At 40.4% G+C, this 19051-nt stretch overlaps 3 protein-coding genes across 8 annotated transcripts; 1 reads left to right on the top strand and 2 right to left on the bottom strand.

The window, feature by feature from the left end:
- Positions 1-7132: 7132 nt before the first annotated feature.
- Positions 7133-9384, bottom strand: LOC6650540. Its single transcript, XM_002073706.2, has 5 exons — positions 8487-9384; positions 8321-8430; positions 8121-8261; positions 7855-8061; positions 7133-7801 (listed from the first exon to the last, which is right to left on the bottom strand). The coding sequence occupies exons 1-5, from the start codon at positions 9170-9172 to the stop codon at positions 7320-7322; spliced, it is 1626 nt and encodes a 541-aa protein (XP_002073742.2). The 5' UTR covers positions 9173-9384; the 3' UTR covers positions 7133-7319.
- A 28-nt stretch (positions 9385-9412) lies between these two features.
- On the bottom strand, positions 9413-11682 carry LOC6650541 (nicotinamide/nicotinic acid mononucleotide adenylyltransferase 3). 3 transcript variants are annotated; one of them, XM_002073707.4, is made up of 6 exons: positions 11532-11682; positions 11063-11463; positions 10907-11008; positions 10695-10846; positions 9670-9940; positions 9413-9599 (listed from the first exon to the last, which is right to left on the bottom strand). In XM_002073707.4, exons 1-6 carry the CDS (start codon positions 11632-11634, stop codon positions 9558-9560), a joined length of 1071 nt encoding a protein of 356 aa, XP_002073743.3. In that variant the 5' UTR covers positions 11635-11682; the 3' UTR covers positions 9413-9557. The 3 variants fall into 3 exon arrangements, with proteins under 3 accessions (XP_002073743.3, XP_023036422.1, XP_046867680.1); XM_023180654.2 differs by lacking the exons at positions 9413-9599; positions 9670-9940 and adding an exon at positions 10000-10473; XM_047011724.1 differs by lacking the exons at positions 9413-9599; positions 9670-9940 and adding an exon at positions 10000-10582.
- Positions 11683-11856: 174 nt separating this feature from the next.
- Positions 11857-18576, top strand: LOC6650542 (protein phosphatase Slingshot). Of its 4 annotated transcripts, XM_047011718.1 has the most exons (9): positions 11858-11965; positions 12224-12369; positions 13778-14014; positions 14077-14474; positions 14539-14604; positions 14677-14871; positions 14943-15212; positions 15376-17745; positions 18381-18576. In XM_047011718.1, the coding sequence occupies exons 2-9, from the start codon at positions 12313-12315 to the stop codon at positions 18433-18435; spliced, it is 3648 nt and encodes a 1215-aa protein (XP_046867674.1). In that variant the 5' UTR covers positions 11858-11965; positions 12224-12312; the 3' UTR covers positions 18436-18576. The 4 variants fall into 4 exon arrangements, with proteins under 4 accessions (XP_023036419.1, XP_023036420.1, XP_046867674.1 ...); XM_023180651.2 differs by having other exon boundaries at positions 11857-12369; positions 15376-17263; XM_023180652.2 differs by lacking the exon at positions 18381-18576 and having other exon boundaries at positions 11857-12369; positions 15376-17263; positions 17329-17453.
- The last annotated feature ends 475 nt before the right edge of the window (positions 18577-19051 follow it).

Raw genomic sequence — 19051 nt, forward strand, 5'->3', positions numbered from 1 at the left:
CTTGAGGCTGGTTTGTTGTTGAGTAAATATGTCAGTTTGGCTAAAGCCCTCCGCCCCCTCCTCCTCCTCCTCCTCGTTGAGTAATTGAGCTACCGGGGCTGGGATAGTTTTGGAGATGGATATCGATGTGTCGCCTACCTGCCGCAGTTTGATTTATTGTGGCTTGTCGAAACTGATGCAAATTTCTATTGCCGCCAGCAGTGTTTGCTTTACGGTTCATTCATAAGAGATCTGGCGGTCTGACTTGGCCGGTTCTAGAGTGTTATGTAAACACTCACCCATCATCAGCATCAGAAGCATCAGCTCTAAATTCGCACAGCATTTCCAAAATGTATAAAATCCAAAGTTTATGCAAATTTTCAAAAACAAGCAAGACCAATGTAGGGAGAGAAAAACAACAACAACAGTTCTGTAAATAAGTTTACAGTTAGAGGCGTTACCGCTGAGTGTTTTTCTACATATACAGGGTTCAGTTGGGAAAGTGGCCCAATCCCAATCCCAAGCTCAGTCCCAATTTGAGTACAAGTCCAAGTTTTAGTGGCCAAACCCGGCCCGAGGTAAAAAAAAAAAAATAGCTCCAGCCTATTGCCAAAAAGTTCAGTGAACTCGCAACTTCTGGCTTATATTGAAAGATGCTTAGCGGGTCTCTATCTCACTCTATCTCCCTCTCTCTCTCTCTCTCTCTGTGTGTGTGTCTCTGGTGGCACTCATTAAGGAAACATAATTCTAATTTCACTGTGTGGACCAAGAGTGTGTCTTTTACTTTTAATTATAATTTTGTTTTTTTTTTGTCTTTTTCTTAGAGTGCTGAGAAAAACGAAGGTCCACTTGAGTTCAGTTACGTGAGCAAAATGTTGGGTCGTTCGTTGCGGTCAATGTGCGTCGCCGTGCGCTGGTTTTATCTAATCATCTGCAGGCGGTCCCCCCAAAAAGACGACGACCACGACTAAACCGCGGGCAACTGGCCACTTGGCCAGCTATATAAATGTTATGAATAATCAGCTTAATTTAGGGTCACCACTGCTTTAGCTTCTGTTTATTGTTTTATTCAACCCGAAATGAAGTAGCGGCAGTTAAAACTTTACTCAAAATATTCCCTACTATTCTATTCTATTCTATTCTCTTTCACTTTGTAGTTCTTACTGAACGGTCGACCATCTAATGGCAGCGGCTAAGATACTAAAATAAATCATTGACTAAACAGGCGACAATAAATTAAGAGTGCCCAGAACTTGAAGATTCTTAACCCATCTTAAGATCCATAAAGACTTTCTTGTCGATCAAGAGTCGAGAGCAAAATCAGCAATCATCAAAAGGAGAAAAGCATAGAAACTAGACCGATTTTGTTTCGGTTTATAAATGATAACATGAATCATATGAATTCTGTTTGTATCATGTACTTACATTTCGGAATTCTCTTTTGATCGTTGTTGATGTTTTTAATAGAATTGGCATTTCCTGTATTTGATCATTAACATCATCACAGACATTATCAGACAAGCACTTCCAGTTTTATGAGTCCTTGCATACATACACATATACGTAAGTACATAGCATACATAAAGAAAGGCAATGATCGAGCCAACTGGAAGCAGAACTGGAAGTGGAGCTGGAGATTGGATCTGGTCTATGACCATACCATTTGGGCTTTTCGCCAATTCCTAGAAGATGCGATAGGGTGGGAGAGGAATTGCTGTTGGCTGCATTTTAAAGACATTTAAAAGGTTTTTGTTTCTTGCCACATTTTGATTGCATCAATAAAAAAAGTCAACACCGCTGTGGTTGCTGATGTTGATGTTGATGCTGATGCTGATGCTGTAGCCGCTTGCCATTCTTTGGCTTTAATGACCAATGGGAAATTCCACAGTGTTGGTAAGAGAGCGAGCGAGAACACTACCAAAGATTGACAATGAAAATGAGGTATGAAGTGCTGCTGGTAGTGGTGGTAGTGATGGTGGTGCTGGTGGTGGCTTCTAGAAGATGGTTTTATTTATAGCCCACTCCTAAGCGTTGCCATTAAAAGTCTCAGTCTCAGCGTCACTCCCTGTCTCAGCCTGATGAAGGCAACTGCAACTGGGCGGCTGTAGGGGGGGCCGATGCCAATTAATTTGCTGCAGGCTTTGGCCAAATGCCTCCAACAGCTGTATATAGCTCTAGCCAACAGAGTCTGGGCCTTGGTCTTGATGAGAGGCGCCAAGCGCCAACACCAAATAACACCCCATCTAAAAGCAGATTGAGATTCACGTACTAAAAAAAAATTCCTGTCAGAATCAAGCCACCGTCTTACTGTCTACATTTCCCCCTCCCCCACACCCCACGTCTGGGCCAACCCAATGAGCTGTACTAATTAATAATAAAAAGAAAAAGGAACAGCACAGAAGACGACCATCGAGAAGGAAGCAAAGCCTTTTGCTGTTTATTTTTAGACAATAAACGGAGGATGCAGCCATCGGCTAATGGTAATGAGCTGCAAGTTATTTACAGTTTAAACTGCTGCGGCCTTGCACACTGTACAGACTCTATTCACCTGCCAGCCCACCTGCCCACCCCATCCGTCCGCCTAACCCCCGTAACCCTACTCAAATGTATATGGTTTATGGGCCAACATCAATCTGGCTTAATGCTTCTGCGCAGAGACTTGATTAGCAAGTCGATGAGCTCAATTGGACTGGAGAGGTGATCAAGTAGTATAAGGAGGCAACAGTTGGCACGGCACAACCCCCAAATTCAGTCTCAGATTCAGATTCCGATTCATTGAATGGCCTTCAACGTCCTTGACTATACATTTATTTGAACTTGTCTATAATTATATTGTATATACATATATTTATTTGCTTATTTTATTATTGTGTGTCGATTGTTGCGATTTCTACAACTATTTGTTGTTATTGGTTTTATGGCTCACGTTTTTGTGCTCACCAAATATTGTAATTTATGTGAATAATACAATGCGAATCTGGAATCTTCAACTCTACGTCTCATCTCGTCGTACCTCTCTCTCTCTCTATCTCTACCTACCCCACCGCGCCACAATACCCGTACCATCTAACTCTCTGTCTATCTATCTATGTATCTATCGTCTTGGGTTGGCTGGCCAAGTCTATTAGCAAACAATTTGTATTGTCTGATAGTTAATCATTTATAACGTCATCGATTTATTTTTAAACAATATTATTAACGCCTAAGCATATTATTTAATTTATGTATTATGTAAAAATGCGTTCTAGTCATATATGTTAATTTGTTTTGATGATCAGCTGATTTCCTGATACCCAAACCAAACATAAAATCAGGCCAAAATCCGTACATTTAGGCCCTTTGGGGGTATCTGAAGTTGGCCAAATCAAATGGAAAAACAATGCATTATTTTGGCTTATGAGAAGAACCAAACTCTTTCTGTTAAAGGGAGGGGGTAGAAACACTTTGTGCCGATTCTTGGATGAAGGCGCAAAAGACAAATGAAATGAAAAAATCATCATGGTGCCCAAGAAACCAAAATCTGGGTAGATCTTTCTTCTTGGCGGGTTTTTGGTTTTGGTAAGTGCCAGTGTGAATGTGAGTGCGAGTGAGTGTGCCTAATGAGTATTCAATTGATGCAGAAAGCAGCCAGCAGCAAACTGGCACCATAAATGGCTATTTGAAAGACGTTACAGTTCGATTGAGCTTCAGATTCAGAAATTCGATTAGGAGAACACAGAAACCATCAAATCGAGTGTTGAAAACCGTAATGCCATTTCAGATACCCTATTTTACTCTTTACATAGATTTTGATTGGGATACCGACTGAGAGAAGCTGCTTAGAATAAACTAACTAATGGTTTCTTATTAAAATTGTTTATAATATGAACACATTTTGACCATCTTTATATACCTTACTAGGAGGTGCGATGAATGGGTATTGAAAAAACAAAAATCGAAGATCTGCGGGCACTTCAGACATGCCGGCCAAAAGAAGTTGAAGCTGGATCTAAGGTTGGAGAAAAAAAAAACCATGTAGAAAGAAGTGCGACCAGGCAAATGGGGTCAATAGGAAATGAAAAGTGAAATTTTGTATTTTAAAGCTTTGCCATGGTGTGTTTTTTGCGGACCATTGTAGTACATACTTGTTGGTTCGATCTTTATGGGCAAAAGGAACTTGCAATTTAAATATCATTAATTTCTAGGTTAAGCCTTTGTGCCGGGCACTTGAAAATTGCCACCGTATAAATATTTTTTTTCTCGTGTTTTTCATATGCGTATTTTTTGGCTCTCTCTTCATCTTTCATTTTGACAGCCAAAGGCAAAATTGGCCTGAAGTGGCGACAGTCAATCGACGATGAAAATATATTTTTCTAGGCAGCTGTGAGAAGGTTTTTTTGCCCATTTGGTAGTAATAGAAATTATCAATAATATTTTTTTTAAATACCCCTAAACGGATAAACAATGTATGTAAGTGCATTAATAACTATTAATTATGCATGTTTTATGGAAATTATGTAAAACAAAAATAAAAATTAAACAGATAAACATAAAAGGCTTGTCAATTTCTAAACGATAGAATCAATTAGCACGATTTATGCTGCACTTGGCAATATTTTGTATATGCCTTCAGTTTAGCTAGCAAAACCCAGCATCAACAGGTCCATGTCCAAGTACTTGTATTAGCCTCAAGCGTGACTCATAGCCAAACAACAAACAGTTCGTGCTAAACGAGACCTTCTGCATATTGGAATCTGGCAATTGTACATACAGAAGAAAAAAAAAACCAAATATATACACACAACAAAAATTACCTAAAAGGCAGTAAAATCTATACTAAACTAAAGGCAAACGACTCGACTGTGGGATACCCAATGGATTTGGGCAAAAGGAATATCATCTTAAACGAAGAACAAATGCTTTATTCTAATTGCTTTTAGTCGGATTGTTGAGGTTCTTCTTTTATCCTTAACTTGAAGGAGTCTTTTTCATATGTATTCAATTGTTTTAATGTAAATATTTGTTATCAACTTGTTATTGAAACTCTAAAGATATAATACTTACCACAGGGAAGGTCAATCTTATCCTTGAAATCCCTATTTTTTGGTAACTGATATATGTAACATTTCTTTCAGGTTTTTGAATTAGTTAGGGATATGAATTCAAAGCTATGTTCCTTGGCGAATCTGGGGCTAAGAATATGTTGGAACAAGTCCACTAAAGTACTCAATAAGCAATTCTGGAATTCGCATTTTGAAATATATACAAAAATTTTGAGAAAAAACATAAACCTCGCTACAAATATTCATTATATACAATTTCTTAGTTACAAGGAAAACGAAAATATATAAATTTGTTGATGAATATGAATAATGAATAGGTTTGCAGGATATTGCATACTTAAAGGGGTACAGATTCTTTACTCGTACACACTTTTTGTCGAAATCATTTTCTTTGTAATCCTCTGTAACTACAGGGTATGTTTAAAAAAAAAAAAAAACCAAAAAGAGTCATAAAATAAAAAAATGCTGCTTCGCCGCAATTAAAAGGGTGCGTAGTGGCATTACATGGGCTTTTGTGTACTTGGACCATAAAAGCCAACTAAAAATAACGAGCTAATAAAAGCGGCCAAGCCACAGTCACAGCCGCAGCCGCTGCCACAGCTACAGGTGTTAGGTCTTGATGGCTGTGTCAGGAACCAAAATCAACATCCACGATGACTACTGATGACGCGTCAACGTACGAGCCAATGTTGAAGCTGCCATCAAACAATTGAGTATTAATTTTAATAAATAATCACAGCGCAGGCAAAAGCAAAATAAAATGATTACCTATTTGTTTATTAGCTAAAGCTTTTGCATTGGGCTAAGGTTATCAACACACACACACACACACACACACTTGAGTCATCATAATCTCGCCCCAATGGACCATGGGGGCATGGAAAGATGCTCAGTTAAAAACGTATTATGGAAGACGGAAATGAATGCCAGGAAAAAAAAATTTCAACAACAACAATAATTTTATATTAAAAATTAAATACGCAAATACAAAAAGAACAGAGTAAGGGGGAAAGAAAAAATAAAAAAGAATGCTATGCATAGAGAGGTAAACAGCTGCCAAAGAATAAATTAAATTTATGTATGGGCCAAAGAAGAATCCCCAAGCTCATAAGAATCAAAGTGTCTGGTCTCGACTTGGTTGCTGTGTTTAAATTTAAACCCTGAGCTCAGCTTCCCTGGCATGCCAACATCTTAGCCACAGTCACAGCCACAGCCACAGCCTGTGTTGTTGGCCAAAGAGAGCTTCGAAAGGTGTTATCAGGTGTTATTGTTGTTCACTTTCCAGTTGCGAACTAAAACTGAACTCATCTCAAATTACTGTCAAGAACAATAGTCAAAAATGTTTTCAAACAACTTGGCCAAATAAAACATTAGGCCAAACCTGAAAGCCAAAAGATACAAGAGATTTTGCAAAAAGTAACGATATTATTATACTCTTCTTTTGCAATTTCTTCGATTTTAACATCTTTTTGCCAAAAATGAGAGACTTCTGAAAATGGTTTTACCACAGTGGCGGATCGTGCGCTCGATTTTGGGGGGAAATCGAAGTCAAAAATTTGTTTGACCACGGACAATTTCTTAACCAACCTCTGATTGTCTATAAGACTCGGAGTTTTGGGTGGGGAAATTTACCCTTTTTCACCCCCCGTAGATCCGCTACTGTTTTACCAATTGGATTCAAATATAATTTGGCTAATTTTTACTACAATCCGGCAAAAGAAATCCTGTCAGTATCAGTTAAACCAATTAGTTAAGAATTATCAAATATTTAGTGATTGCAGTTTTTGATTGAAATCGATCAAAAAAACTTATATTTGAATAATGTTTGTATTAACTTTTGGTTAAAACTAATATGGCCTTTCTGGTAAGGGTATATCAAGATGATAAATGATGCGCGTGTGTGCAGTTGCTCGCAAAAATAAAACAAATAGTTGTATTTTGTGGCTTAAATTTTTTGTTCCTATGTATGTTTTTTTTTTTTTTAAACAGCTTAACTAATTAAATTTAGTTATACAGACAAGCACTTGATGTACACACACACACACACACACTCACTGGAGTCTGTGTATAATTAATTTATTAAATTTGTAGTTTATGTTATACAAAACACTTTAAATATTTATTGCATTATTCGCAATTTGCTAGGTGACTGACCTGAACGAAGGACACAGTGCTGGGAATTTTTGTAGATGAGCCATGGTATCATATTTATTTAATCGTTGTTTTTTTTTCCGATTTTGGGTTAGCGGAAACCTCAAGTTGTCCCTCAACTGTTTCTCGTAATTAATTACTCTTCATTTAATTGAAGTGCTTTGTCAGATTGGTCAAACAGGGTGAGTTGTTTGTAAATAAATCTGTGATGGTAAACAAATTCAAATAGGTCGATAGAAATGTGGCCAATAGTCCGAATATGAGCACAGCCATGGTGCAGGAGACATCACATTCCAGACGATGTAACAAACGCATCAGACGCAACCAACAGCCACGGGGCGAATGGGGCTGGGAGGCCACTAGAAGTGGCTCCATTTCTAACTCAACGGGGTCGTAGTTCAAATCCAATGGCATGCTACCGTAGCTAGCTTCGGCTGCAATACGCTGATGCACTCGCTCCATTTGACGTATCCGGCGATATAGCAGCGGCGGCAGTATAAAAACCAATGGGCCTGTTATCGTCCCGCCCACAACATCCATAAGGGCATCGAAACTGGGCACAAACTCGGCCATTAGCACTTCCAATCCCAGGACCGAAGAACGTATCAGCATGCGTTTTAACGAGAGAGCTAAAAGAGAAATTGAAGTTAAAGCTTAAGAACAAACTTGGCATGAATCTTACATTCTGGCAACTTGAAATAGTTCTCGATCTGTAGAAACATGGCCGAACTAGCCACGGTCACCGAAAAGCATAGCTGAAGAGACATTAGTATCAACATCACATAAAATGGAATACTGGTGGGCAGCGATTGTAGCAAATTATTGGCAATCATTGAGCCAAATTTGTAAGCCGCAATAATGGAACCAAAGATGGCCACGCCACAGGTAACTACACATGTGATATGAAAATTTAAGCTCAAATTTATAACTAAAAAACTTTTCACTTACTAGCAATTCCACTCAAAGCTGCCCAGGACACCTGTGACTTGTTTTTCATATCAATTTGGAGGGTAAGCAACACAGGATGTATATCGAACTGAAAGGCCAGAACACTATAGCTATTGAGTACGGTAAGGAAACCGGGAAGTTCTGCAAATGGGAGACACCACAGTTAATGTCAGACAACTGACTTTATCCAAGAAACTTACCTAGGGTTATGCCCTCGAATGGTTGACCCAAAGAAGGTGCAGCTAAGAGGCAAAACCAGAGTAATCCCACAATGGTAATCATTACACAGACAGCAATGATAGCTAGTCCTCTACATAAGAAATATGAATCTAAAGCAAATTTGGCACCCTTGGATTCCAATCTTACCTCATATGCTTTGGACTGCCCAGCCACATGAGGGGGCAAATCACCAGACCCACAATTATGGCCCAGTAGCAATAGGAGAAATTGTAATGACCTGCACTCATACGCAGGACAACAGCCTCCAGATTCTGGGCAGCCATAACCACACTGGGAACGGCCATAGAAAAGATACTCAAGTCGAGGAGCACAGAGACCAAGACGCTCATATAACGTCCGTATGCCAATTCGGCAAGTGCTGCATAGGGAAAGTTTCGCTTCTGCGATATAGATGGATCCAATAGCTCTGCCATGCTCCAGCACTGGGATAACAAAAACGATGTGTAAATCTGCAGAAATATGATTGATAGCACCAGCAGTAGTCCAAAATAACCAAGTTTGACCAACAGAGCGGGTAGAGTGATAAACGGAAAGATGCCAAATAAATCGACCACATAAAGGATGGCTATGAACAGCGAAAGATTCTCGGGTTCGTCTTCGTAGGCTCGAAAATGTGGCAGGGCACTGAAACGTGAGCGCGACAGAAATGGCAGCTGATCATGTTGATGAGAGGGTGTCAGCTGGACAGGCGGACGACGCTTGGGCAGGGCAAAGGATGGGGCACGCGAGGGCCGACGCGCTGCATTTTTATTTGCTCGCCGAAATAGAAACATTGCAAACGCGTCAACCGATGGCACACAACTAAAAGGCATTCTAAGATAGAACTAATGCGCCAGCAACTGGCAACTAGAAACTTTGTCATCTGATATGCATAGGACGAGAGAGAGATGGCAGCCCAGGCGAAGCCCTTGCGGTGCAATGTCAATGCTCCATGTTGTTGCACAAACGATTTTACTCGACGGAGAAGCAAGTTCAATGCCTTTCCAACGGAGGCAAGTGACCCACAAAATGAGATCGATTCAATTTAAAACGAAACTTATAAAATATTTACATAGGTTTTGGGCTATTTGGAAATTTATTCCCAAATTTATTTAAATATATGTTTACATATCATTCAATAAATATATAAATATTTTATTTAACGATAACAACAGCCATAATGTAGGGATCGATTTACGAGATGATCTTTTGATGGTTCTAAAGTTGTACTTGACCAATTTTTTGCTTTTTTGCCTGCGACTATAATTGACAAAAAAAACAAATTGAAATTAAATTTTATTCAAGAGATTTGTTAAAATGTCATAATTACTTCAGAATTCTCGTCACTCGGCATTGTGGTGATAACCTGCACTGCCTGGCCGGGTCCAAGACGCAATAATTTGGAGCCACGGGGCGATGTGTCGCCGCAGCAAAAGACTCGTGTGGTCAATTGTTGTGTGGCTGTCAGTGGACTTGGAGAATCCGACTCATCCATGTCTTGTTCAAGGGTAATCTGCTCATTCAGGTCATTCTTATTGTTGTCCATATAGGCGTGATTGAAAATCAATTGAGTTGGACGCACTGCATCCGTTATATACTTACTATATATCCGATAAATATTAAGTAGGCGTGTCAGTACAATAACAACAACAATGACAAGTTAATGGTTATTTGGTAAAGATTCTTTGGCAAATTTAACGGGGTGCAAACGAATGGTGCGTGATACGTACACTGACCACCAAACTAAAATATTTACATTACATATTTATACAAGCCGTATTGATATAGATATTTAAGGATAAAACAAATTCGACGACTGATCAAAGAGAATCATGCCCAATATATTACATATTTACACGCCACAGCAAGAAACGAATACTAAGAACTTTGCAATTGGAATTTCCAAGCATTTTTCTTGGCATCTGCTAATTGCGCTGACTCACACTCCATAAACAGGCGCCACTGCAGACGAAGTGCTTGCTTTGACTGATGGTAACGATGCATTTGGTGCGGGTGCGACTTTTGCTGTTGCTGTGGCTGCTGCTGTTGCTGCGGATGATGGTGATGACGAGTTCGTCATGCTGGGGTTGAGGTGGGAAAGTTGGCATTGCCCTCAGGCGGAACATCCTGCCTGCTGTTTGGGAAACAAAATAAAAAGTTGCTCTGGTTGTGCAATCTGATCTATCTGATCTACTAAAGGTGGTGTGATAGTGATGGTGGGTCTTAGTGTAATCGTGTAGCGCCTCGTTCAGTGTACGTATCAATTATGGTTATACATATGTGGATAAGCGAATGAAAGCAAAAGAATAACAGGTGGAAAGTGGAAGATGAGTAACATTATTAAATTGCACTTACGATGTGATATTATATAAACGATGACGCCTTATATATTCAAGAACCAAATCATCTAGAAGATATTTCACCGACTGGCCACGACCTAAAAGACGACGCACCATGGAGGAGCTCACCTCATTCGGCACCCAATTGGTAATCAGCGTAATGTTACGCTAAAAAGACGTACATTAAGAAAACAAGTTCCAATATAAAAAAGAGTCCATTATACTCACCTGATATTTAGTTAGAATATCCGATTCAAATATAAACTTTTCCGGATTTGAGCCGGAGCGTGTAATGACCACCAGTCCATGATTTGCCACGATGTTCTCAATCTAAATAATTAATAATTACGGCATTTTCTTTTTAACTTGCTTTTATATACGTACATCTGATTCTGCCCATAGGCCTGGAACTGCAAATGATTCAAGCAAATCTGCACCACACAATAGCTTCACATTTACTGGATCTTTACGATCGCCAATGGCAAGAGGTAACCATTCATGTATCAGTTTTTCATATTTCGGTCTTGTCGATGATAAATTCATAAAATTGTTTATGTAGTTTTGGTGAAATTGCAATACCGATGTTGTGCGTGTCCACTGAGACTGTCGCACCTCCCAGTCGGACAGATGTATCCAATTGGATGACTGTAGGGCCAATTTCACCATGGCACAACGGTCAAGTGCTGGAGCCAATCCCTTCTTGCCATACGAATCGTGAGTGGGTGATATAATGCCGCCGATGACCTTGTGCGTGCCCGCCATCTCAAAGTGATCCCGGGCTATCTCTAAAACATAAACAATATAAGTTAAATAAACTAAAGTTGATTAAAGTGATATAAACATTTAGTCTTACCAAACAATCGCATATGCATTGGAGTGGGCGGACTAAAACAGCCGCATGCTATTAAAGTAATGCGCGGCAACAGGCATTTTGTTTCCTCAATGAACGACGACATAATTCTACTTTATTTTTATTTAAGTCAAATATGCGAAATCAATTCTGTTTTTGTTGTTGTTTTGATTATTTATTATTAAAAACAATGTGACCGTGACCGCATCACGTCGAAATACGGGCACACTCATCATTTTGACGTTGGCTTGAAATTAAAGTGTTGCGAAACACACTTCCCATTTGCGGAGTTGCCAACCCTGGTACAATTATCGATAAACTTTTTGTCTAGTGTTACCAGATTCCGCAATATGGCGTCTTGGTCTTTATGAACAAATTTGTAAAATAATCAAAAAAAATAATATTAATTTGCCAATTATCAATTGAACAACGTGTATGTAAGTGTGTGCGGTCGTTTAGTGATTATATTGTGACAACGAGAGGCAGAAATTAAGTGTAGTCAATTGAAAAGGGCAGCCAAAGAATAAGGCACAGTGCCGAGTGCAAAAAAAGGAAAAGAAAAAAAAACAACAACGGCGACGTCAACAGAAGCAGCAGCAGGCGACAAACGCGAAAAATGCATTTGTAAAATTGTATCCCAAGACACCTGATTTACGCTCGCTTTTTCTATCTCTCTCTCTCCGTCGAACTCAAAGGACAAGGAGACAGTGTGGGCAAAGGATTGGATCAGGGAGGGGCAAGGCCTTGGATTGTCATCACCACCACAAAAAAAAACCAATAACAAATGGCGCTTGTAACGGTGCAGCGTTCACCTAGTGTGGCTGGCTCCTGCTCGAATTCGGTGAGTAATACTATAATTGGCCAGAGACTCCGGATGGAATTGACTCCCCACCTTTCGTCCCACCGTTGCCCTAATGATGGCAATCTGTGACTCGTACATATGTGTGCATATGTGCGTGTGTGTAAGCTCTCTCTCTCTCTCTCTCTCTCTCTCTCTCTCTCTCTCTCTCTGTCACTCCACACATCCAAATTTGGGTTTGTTTTGGTTGCGGACGCTTCCTGTGCGTGTTTTCCGTCTACACATATTTATTTTTTTGGCCATGGATCCTTTGTGTTGTCTAGCCGGGCCAATTGTAATAAAAATTAAACAAACCAGAAACTTAAAGCGTATATGTACGTACATTTATATACGATTACATATATATATATAAGAGTGGGCGTTCTGGCAGCGTCATCGCGCATCTGTTAGTTGCTGTTGCTTTTCTTGTTGTTATAGTTGCCGTTGCTGTAACTCAAGCAAATCCGTAGCAGACGTCGCGACGTCAACCGACGCGCCGCATTCATTTTCAATAAACAATTTTGCATTGCCTTATTTGTCGTTTTTTTTCTTTTTCTTTTGTTGTTGGCGGTTGTTGTTGTAGCTTTTCTTTTTGGCCCGCGTCCGTCTGCCCCAAAAATAGTTTCGGCCATCGTTGCTATTGCTGCCCTTGGAATATTTATTCAAAAAAATAAATGAGAGGCAATATTATTATGTATATATTATATTTTATTATTTGTAAACATAACTGTTAACACTTTACTCTCTACATCACTCACACTCTCTCCCACTTTTGATTTTTTCTCTCTCTCTGTGTTTCCATGTTCCTATAAAAGTGATTTATCATTAAACAAATCAAGGAAAATAAATTTTTACAACAACGAAGATGATATACCCTTTCCATTATATATAAGTAGAAAATGTTTCTATATCCTTGCAGACCCTGAACTGTTTAATCATTTTTTATTTAAGATTATAAATTTGTTTTGAAATGTTTTAACCTTTGGATACTATATTATATCGTTGTCCGATATGGCTGCTTGCAACCAGAAGTACATAAAAAACCTGATCGAGTAAACGTATGAATTTGTGCTTACCTTATAGTACCAATGGCAGACCTTGGGTTAACTTTTGGGGCCATTCGAAACTAGATCTAAAAAATTGTAAATCTATCAGATTTGAATACATTTGAATATAAGAATTTTAATAAGTTATAAACTTTGTTTGTGGATCAAATGTGTCCAATTTCAAGGCCTGCTTTGCTTTTATTAACATTGTAACCAACGAACTGGAAAAGATTTTTTAACAGCAAAGAGAAATGAGACTGAAAGAGGAGAAATGATTCACACGACACACACACACACACACACACACACTTAAGTCACAGCCTGTTCCCTAGCTCTTTATTGATAATGTTTTCAATGACTTACAGGATGCCGGAGAATCAGAGGATGATGAGGGCAACAAGAATGACAAAAGCGAATGCTTCTTTGCTGGCAAAGGAACCGCATTGGTATTAGGGCTTAAGGACGTTGTGGCTCAGAGCGAGCGCAGGCTAAGCACGGACTCGATACGTTCCACCAATAGCACTCAGAGCAATAACTCTGATATCCAGTTGCATTTGCAGTCCATGTTTTATTTGTTGCATCGGGAGGATACGCTTAAAATGGTAAGAAGCGCGTAAATGAACACATATTAACTTAATCTAATGCATTTACCTTCGTATCGTAGGCTGTCAAACTGGAATCGCAGCGTTCGAGTCGCACACGCTACCTGGTGATTGCATCTCGGAGTTGTTGTCGCACTTCTTCGTTGAATGAACACCGCACCAAGATCAAGCGTCACAATTCCGCCAAGTTGGCAGATATTGGTTCTTCCCTATCTTCATCTTCCATAGCATTGTCCCACAATCATCAAACACAAAGGCAATTGTCTGAGGATGTGACCACAACAACAACTTTAACGGACAAGGATAAGGAGAATCGTTCGGGAATTGAAGCTGGCGATAATAAAAATCAATCAGATATGGAGGAATCCTGTTTGCTGGGCATCGATTGTAATGAACGGACCACAATTGGTTTAGTGGTTCCCATTTTGGCCGACACAACAATTTACTTAGATGGCGATGGGTAGGCGTTACTATGATTTGCCTACCATTTGCCCCTTAAACCTAATCATTCATCTGTCTTCCAGTGGTTTTAGCGTGGCGGTCCACGAGAAGACCCACATATTTAAGCCCGTCTCTGTGCAAGCCATGTGGTATGAACAAGAAGCAGTATAGATGCATACAAACATTAAAATTTCTTCATCATAATTCAACACCGATTTCAGGTCAGCCCTGCAAACATTGTATAAAGTATCGAACAGGGCACGTGAAAATAATTTCTATGCGAGCGGACCGTCCCACGAGTGGCTCTCCAGCTATGAGAAACGCATAGAATCGGATCAATCGTGCCTAAACGAATGGAATGCCATGGATGCGCTTGAAAGTCGCCGCCCGCCTTCACCAGATGCCATACGAAACAAGTAACTAACTAACCAAACTAAGCAAACCCATCAGATAGAATAATCATTAATCCTAATACTTATTTTTACAGGCCAACCGCCAAGGAGGAAACTAAAAGTGTCATTAAAATGAAGCTGAAAGCAATTATGATGTCGGTCGATTTGGATGAAGTGACCTCCAAATATATACGCGGACGACTCGAGGAGATTCTCGATATGGATCTGGGCGAATATAAATCGTTCATTGATACCGAAATGCTTCTAATTCTTGGTCAAATGGATGCGCCCACTAAAATATTTGAGCATGTCTATTTGGGCTCAGAATGGAATGCGAGCAATCTGGAGGAGTTGCAGAAGAATGGGTAAGCTCAAAGCTTGAATACTCCATAGTCTATACTCTATCTTTTGTCTACTTGAATTCAATTTGTATTCTATTAGTGTAAAGTAATTCATTATTTTGCTTAATGTAAAATGAGAATTCTCAAAGATTTATATACATATTGATTGCCATTTGATCTCTTCTAGCGTTCGCCATATACTCAATGTGACACGAGAGATTGATAATTTTTTTCCCGGCACCTTTGAGTACTTCAATGTACGTGTATATGATGACGAGAAGACAAATTTACTCAAGTACTGGGATGATACATATCGTTATATATCCCGAGCCAAAGCTGAGGGATCTAAGGTGCTAGTCCATTGCAAAATGGGAGTCAGTCGATCGGCATCAGTGGTCATTGCTTATGCCATGAAGGCTTATAAATGGGAATTCCAACGGGCTTTGGAGCATGTAAAGGAGCGTCGCAACTGCATTAAGCCGAACAAGAATTTTCTCAATCAGCTGGAGACATACAGTGGCATGTTGGATGCCATGAAGAACAAAGAGAAGCTCCAGCGTAGCAAGAGTGAGACGAATCTGAAGAGCACAAAGGATGCAAGACTTTTGCCGGGCAGCGAACCCACTCCACTGATACAGGCGCTCAATCAGGCCAAATCGAAGACAAGGGGAAGCAGCCAGGCAGGTGTTATAACACCCGAGGAGAATGACAATTCGTCCAGCATATCCCGATCGCATCGACGATTAAGCGCACAAAAACCGCGACGTTTTGGTCGCCGATCCAGTAGCACTTCCCCGAAGACCCCTAGCGCTGTAGTTACCAAACAGCAGAGCCAATCAATGGAAAACTTGACACCTGAGCGCAGTGTGGCCGAAGAGCCAAAGAACATGTGCTTCTCGGGTAGCAATGGGGAGAACTATAGTGTCACCCAAAACCAGGTGCTGCATATACAAAAGCACACGCCGCTCTCTGTGCGTACGCGTGTTCATGATCTCGAGGCGCATAAGGCGGATCAGTTGCCTGTGTGGACTTCGCTTACCAAACTGATCACCCAAACGTCCAATCTTAACGATAATAGCACCATGTCGCGTCAGGATTCGGGGTCATCTGATGTGTTTTCCTCACAGGTGGATAATGCCTTTGCCAAAGAGGAGTGTGAGAAGCCACAACGTCGCAAGACGCACTCCTGGACTGAGTCATTTGGGCCTAGTGGAGGAATTATATTGGATCCTCCCAATCAGCAGCAGCATCAACAACAGTCACAACCCATTATGCTACGCCAGCGAGGTGTGCGTCAGCGAGAGTTTCCATCGCGGCATGCCAGTTGGGGATCTGGCGATAATAGGAGTAGTTTGCCGTTACGCACCAGTTCCTGTAGTTATTATGATACTAATCGCAATACCACGGCCATTTTCGAAGGTGAAATACAGGACCTTAAGCGTAGCAGTAGCAGCAGGAGCAGCATTGAGCACAAGACGACGCCAGGCGACAATTTTAACCAGTGCGGCGACCAGAGTGGTCAACTGGGCACGGTTAAGCGCACCAAGCAGAAATTAGAGGAGAATACTGCTCTAAAGAAGCGCTGCCAAGAGGAGGAGGGTCAAAATCAGAGCCAGGAGCACCTGGATACTGGTTCCAAGCGTTCGGTCAATCTCTTTCGCAGCGCCTCCTCAGCAGGCAGTGCGAAGCAGCGCCAACCCTTGCGTTGCAACAGTGAGGAACTGATGCACACTAGCGATATTGAGAACAAAAATACCACCAGCGATTTCGAAACAACAACAGTGGCAGCTGTGGTTTTGCGTGGTGGGCCAACACAGATTGTGCCAGAGGATCAGCGCATCTCGGGCAATGTGCAAATACTCAAGCAGAACTTTGAAGCCAAGGCGGCAGTGGTGGGAGTCAGTGGAACCGCCAGCAATGTGGTTAACTGTACGGCCAATAGTAACGCTCCTATTGCTGCTGGTAAACCAAAGTCAAATCATCAATCACTGCCCTCATCGCCGGTGGCCCAGCATTCGGATCATGCCGTTGTCGGGGGCACTTCAACATCAACTTCTAATTCATCTGACTCCAGCGTAAGCGAATCTTGTGATCGTAATGTGAAAGGTCTTGTGCATAAATATCAAACCACTTCCTGTAGTAGTAGCCAAACGACATCAAATCCCCCGCCTGCAACAAGCATACTGCCGACTCCTGCTGTCATTGCCGTCACAACAACCACCAGCTCCAACTCGAGTTCCTCGAGTACGATCAGCTCCACAACAATCAATAGCTTCAAGCAACGCCCGCGCTCCTATTACGACCGATCGCTGTCGTCGAACAAAACTCATGATTACAGTGAGAATCGACCGCCACCGGCACCAGCCAGACACATTGCCAATGCAAACACATCCTCCGCGGCAGTCGTTACCACGAATTTGCAGCAGCAATCTGATCAGCAGCAACAGCAGCAGCAGCAAGTACAGCATCGTCGTCTAGCACAGCATGGAAAGACCCATCCACTCACTAGGCTAAGTTTACCAAAGCAAAGCTTCAACACCGCTGCTTACAATACCATGTAACGAAATGCTCCAACTATCTATCAATCATATATCCCATTTCCATATCCATATCCTCTCGATCCCATTTTTTGTTTTTTCATAATAGTCCCTAAGACATTTTTCACACATTTGTAGTCTGCTTTTTCATATTTATATATATATATATTTTGTTTGCTGTTTTTTTCCCCATATCAACCGACCATCACCCCTTTTTACCCCTCCCCACCACACCACAACTTTATTATTGTTTCATTAAGCTTTGTGTTGCCCCGCCCCGCCTTCATTTACATATATTTATATATGATTTGTGAACAGTGCCGTCAGGAACTATTGGAAAAACAAAACAAGAAAAAAGAAAAGAAAACTTAACAGAGAAACAAAAAAACTATAAAGATGAAACTGTATTTCTATTTGTATTTTTTAAATTACTTGTAACTGTATACATATTTATTTTATATTATGCAAGAACTGCCTACGAATAAACGATTTATTGTATATACATACATCTCATGGCTTCTGTGTCTGTATGTGTCTGTGCATTCATCCTGTGGCCACTGTCCATGTTCTCCACGCTCTCTTCACCTGTGCATTATGTCAATAGAACTTCTTACCTGCATTTTTGTGACCAAAATTTGTGTGTATTATTTTGCAGCCTATTCCGCATGATCCGCTCCTTCCGTTACTCATGGGCCGAGTACAAGAAGTGAGCACCAGCTCCACCAGTTCTCTACCTTGAGGCGGATGTCACAACCAGCCCCAGACCTAGCCCACCTTTTAATGAACATGTCTATTTTATTTCACTATTTATGAAACATACGAAACAACATAATAAATACACGCATCATAAATTTGTAGTCGCATATTATTATTATAAGTGAGCGGTCTTTTATTTTATATGCTAGAAATCATTTGTTTCTAGCTTCCTTTAAAAATGAATACAAATCTTTTTATAGGACAAAAATGGTTGAGAAAGGCAAATTGAAGATTCTGAAAACCTATACACTGTGGGGACTGTGGGGAATACATTTCTCCCTCTAATCGAGGCGTTCGTTTCAGGAGCTACCCGTTTTCCAAGAGGACGGTCGCAGCAGTTATGCTGCGAGTATATCAGGAGTACTATATTACTTCTCCATCCCGGCATGACTTCCGGGTGAAAGATTCCTGGATTTATATTTGCGGATATAAACCAGATCGATTCATTAAAATAATACAAAATTTCAAATAATATAATATATAATAATATATTAATATAATGTATACAGTAAATAAAATACATAAATTCATAAAATATGTTCACTGGGTTCAACGCTTGCTGCTTTCTCA

The sequence above is a fragment of the Drosophila willistoni genome, chromosome 3R, assembly GCF_018902025.1.
Source record: "Drosophila willistoni isolate 14030-0811.24 chromosome 3R, UCI_dwil_1.1, whole genome shotgun sequence".
NCBI lineage: Eukaryota > Metazoa > Arthropoda > Insecta > Diptera > Drosophilidae > Drosophila > Drosophila willistoni.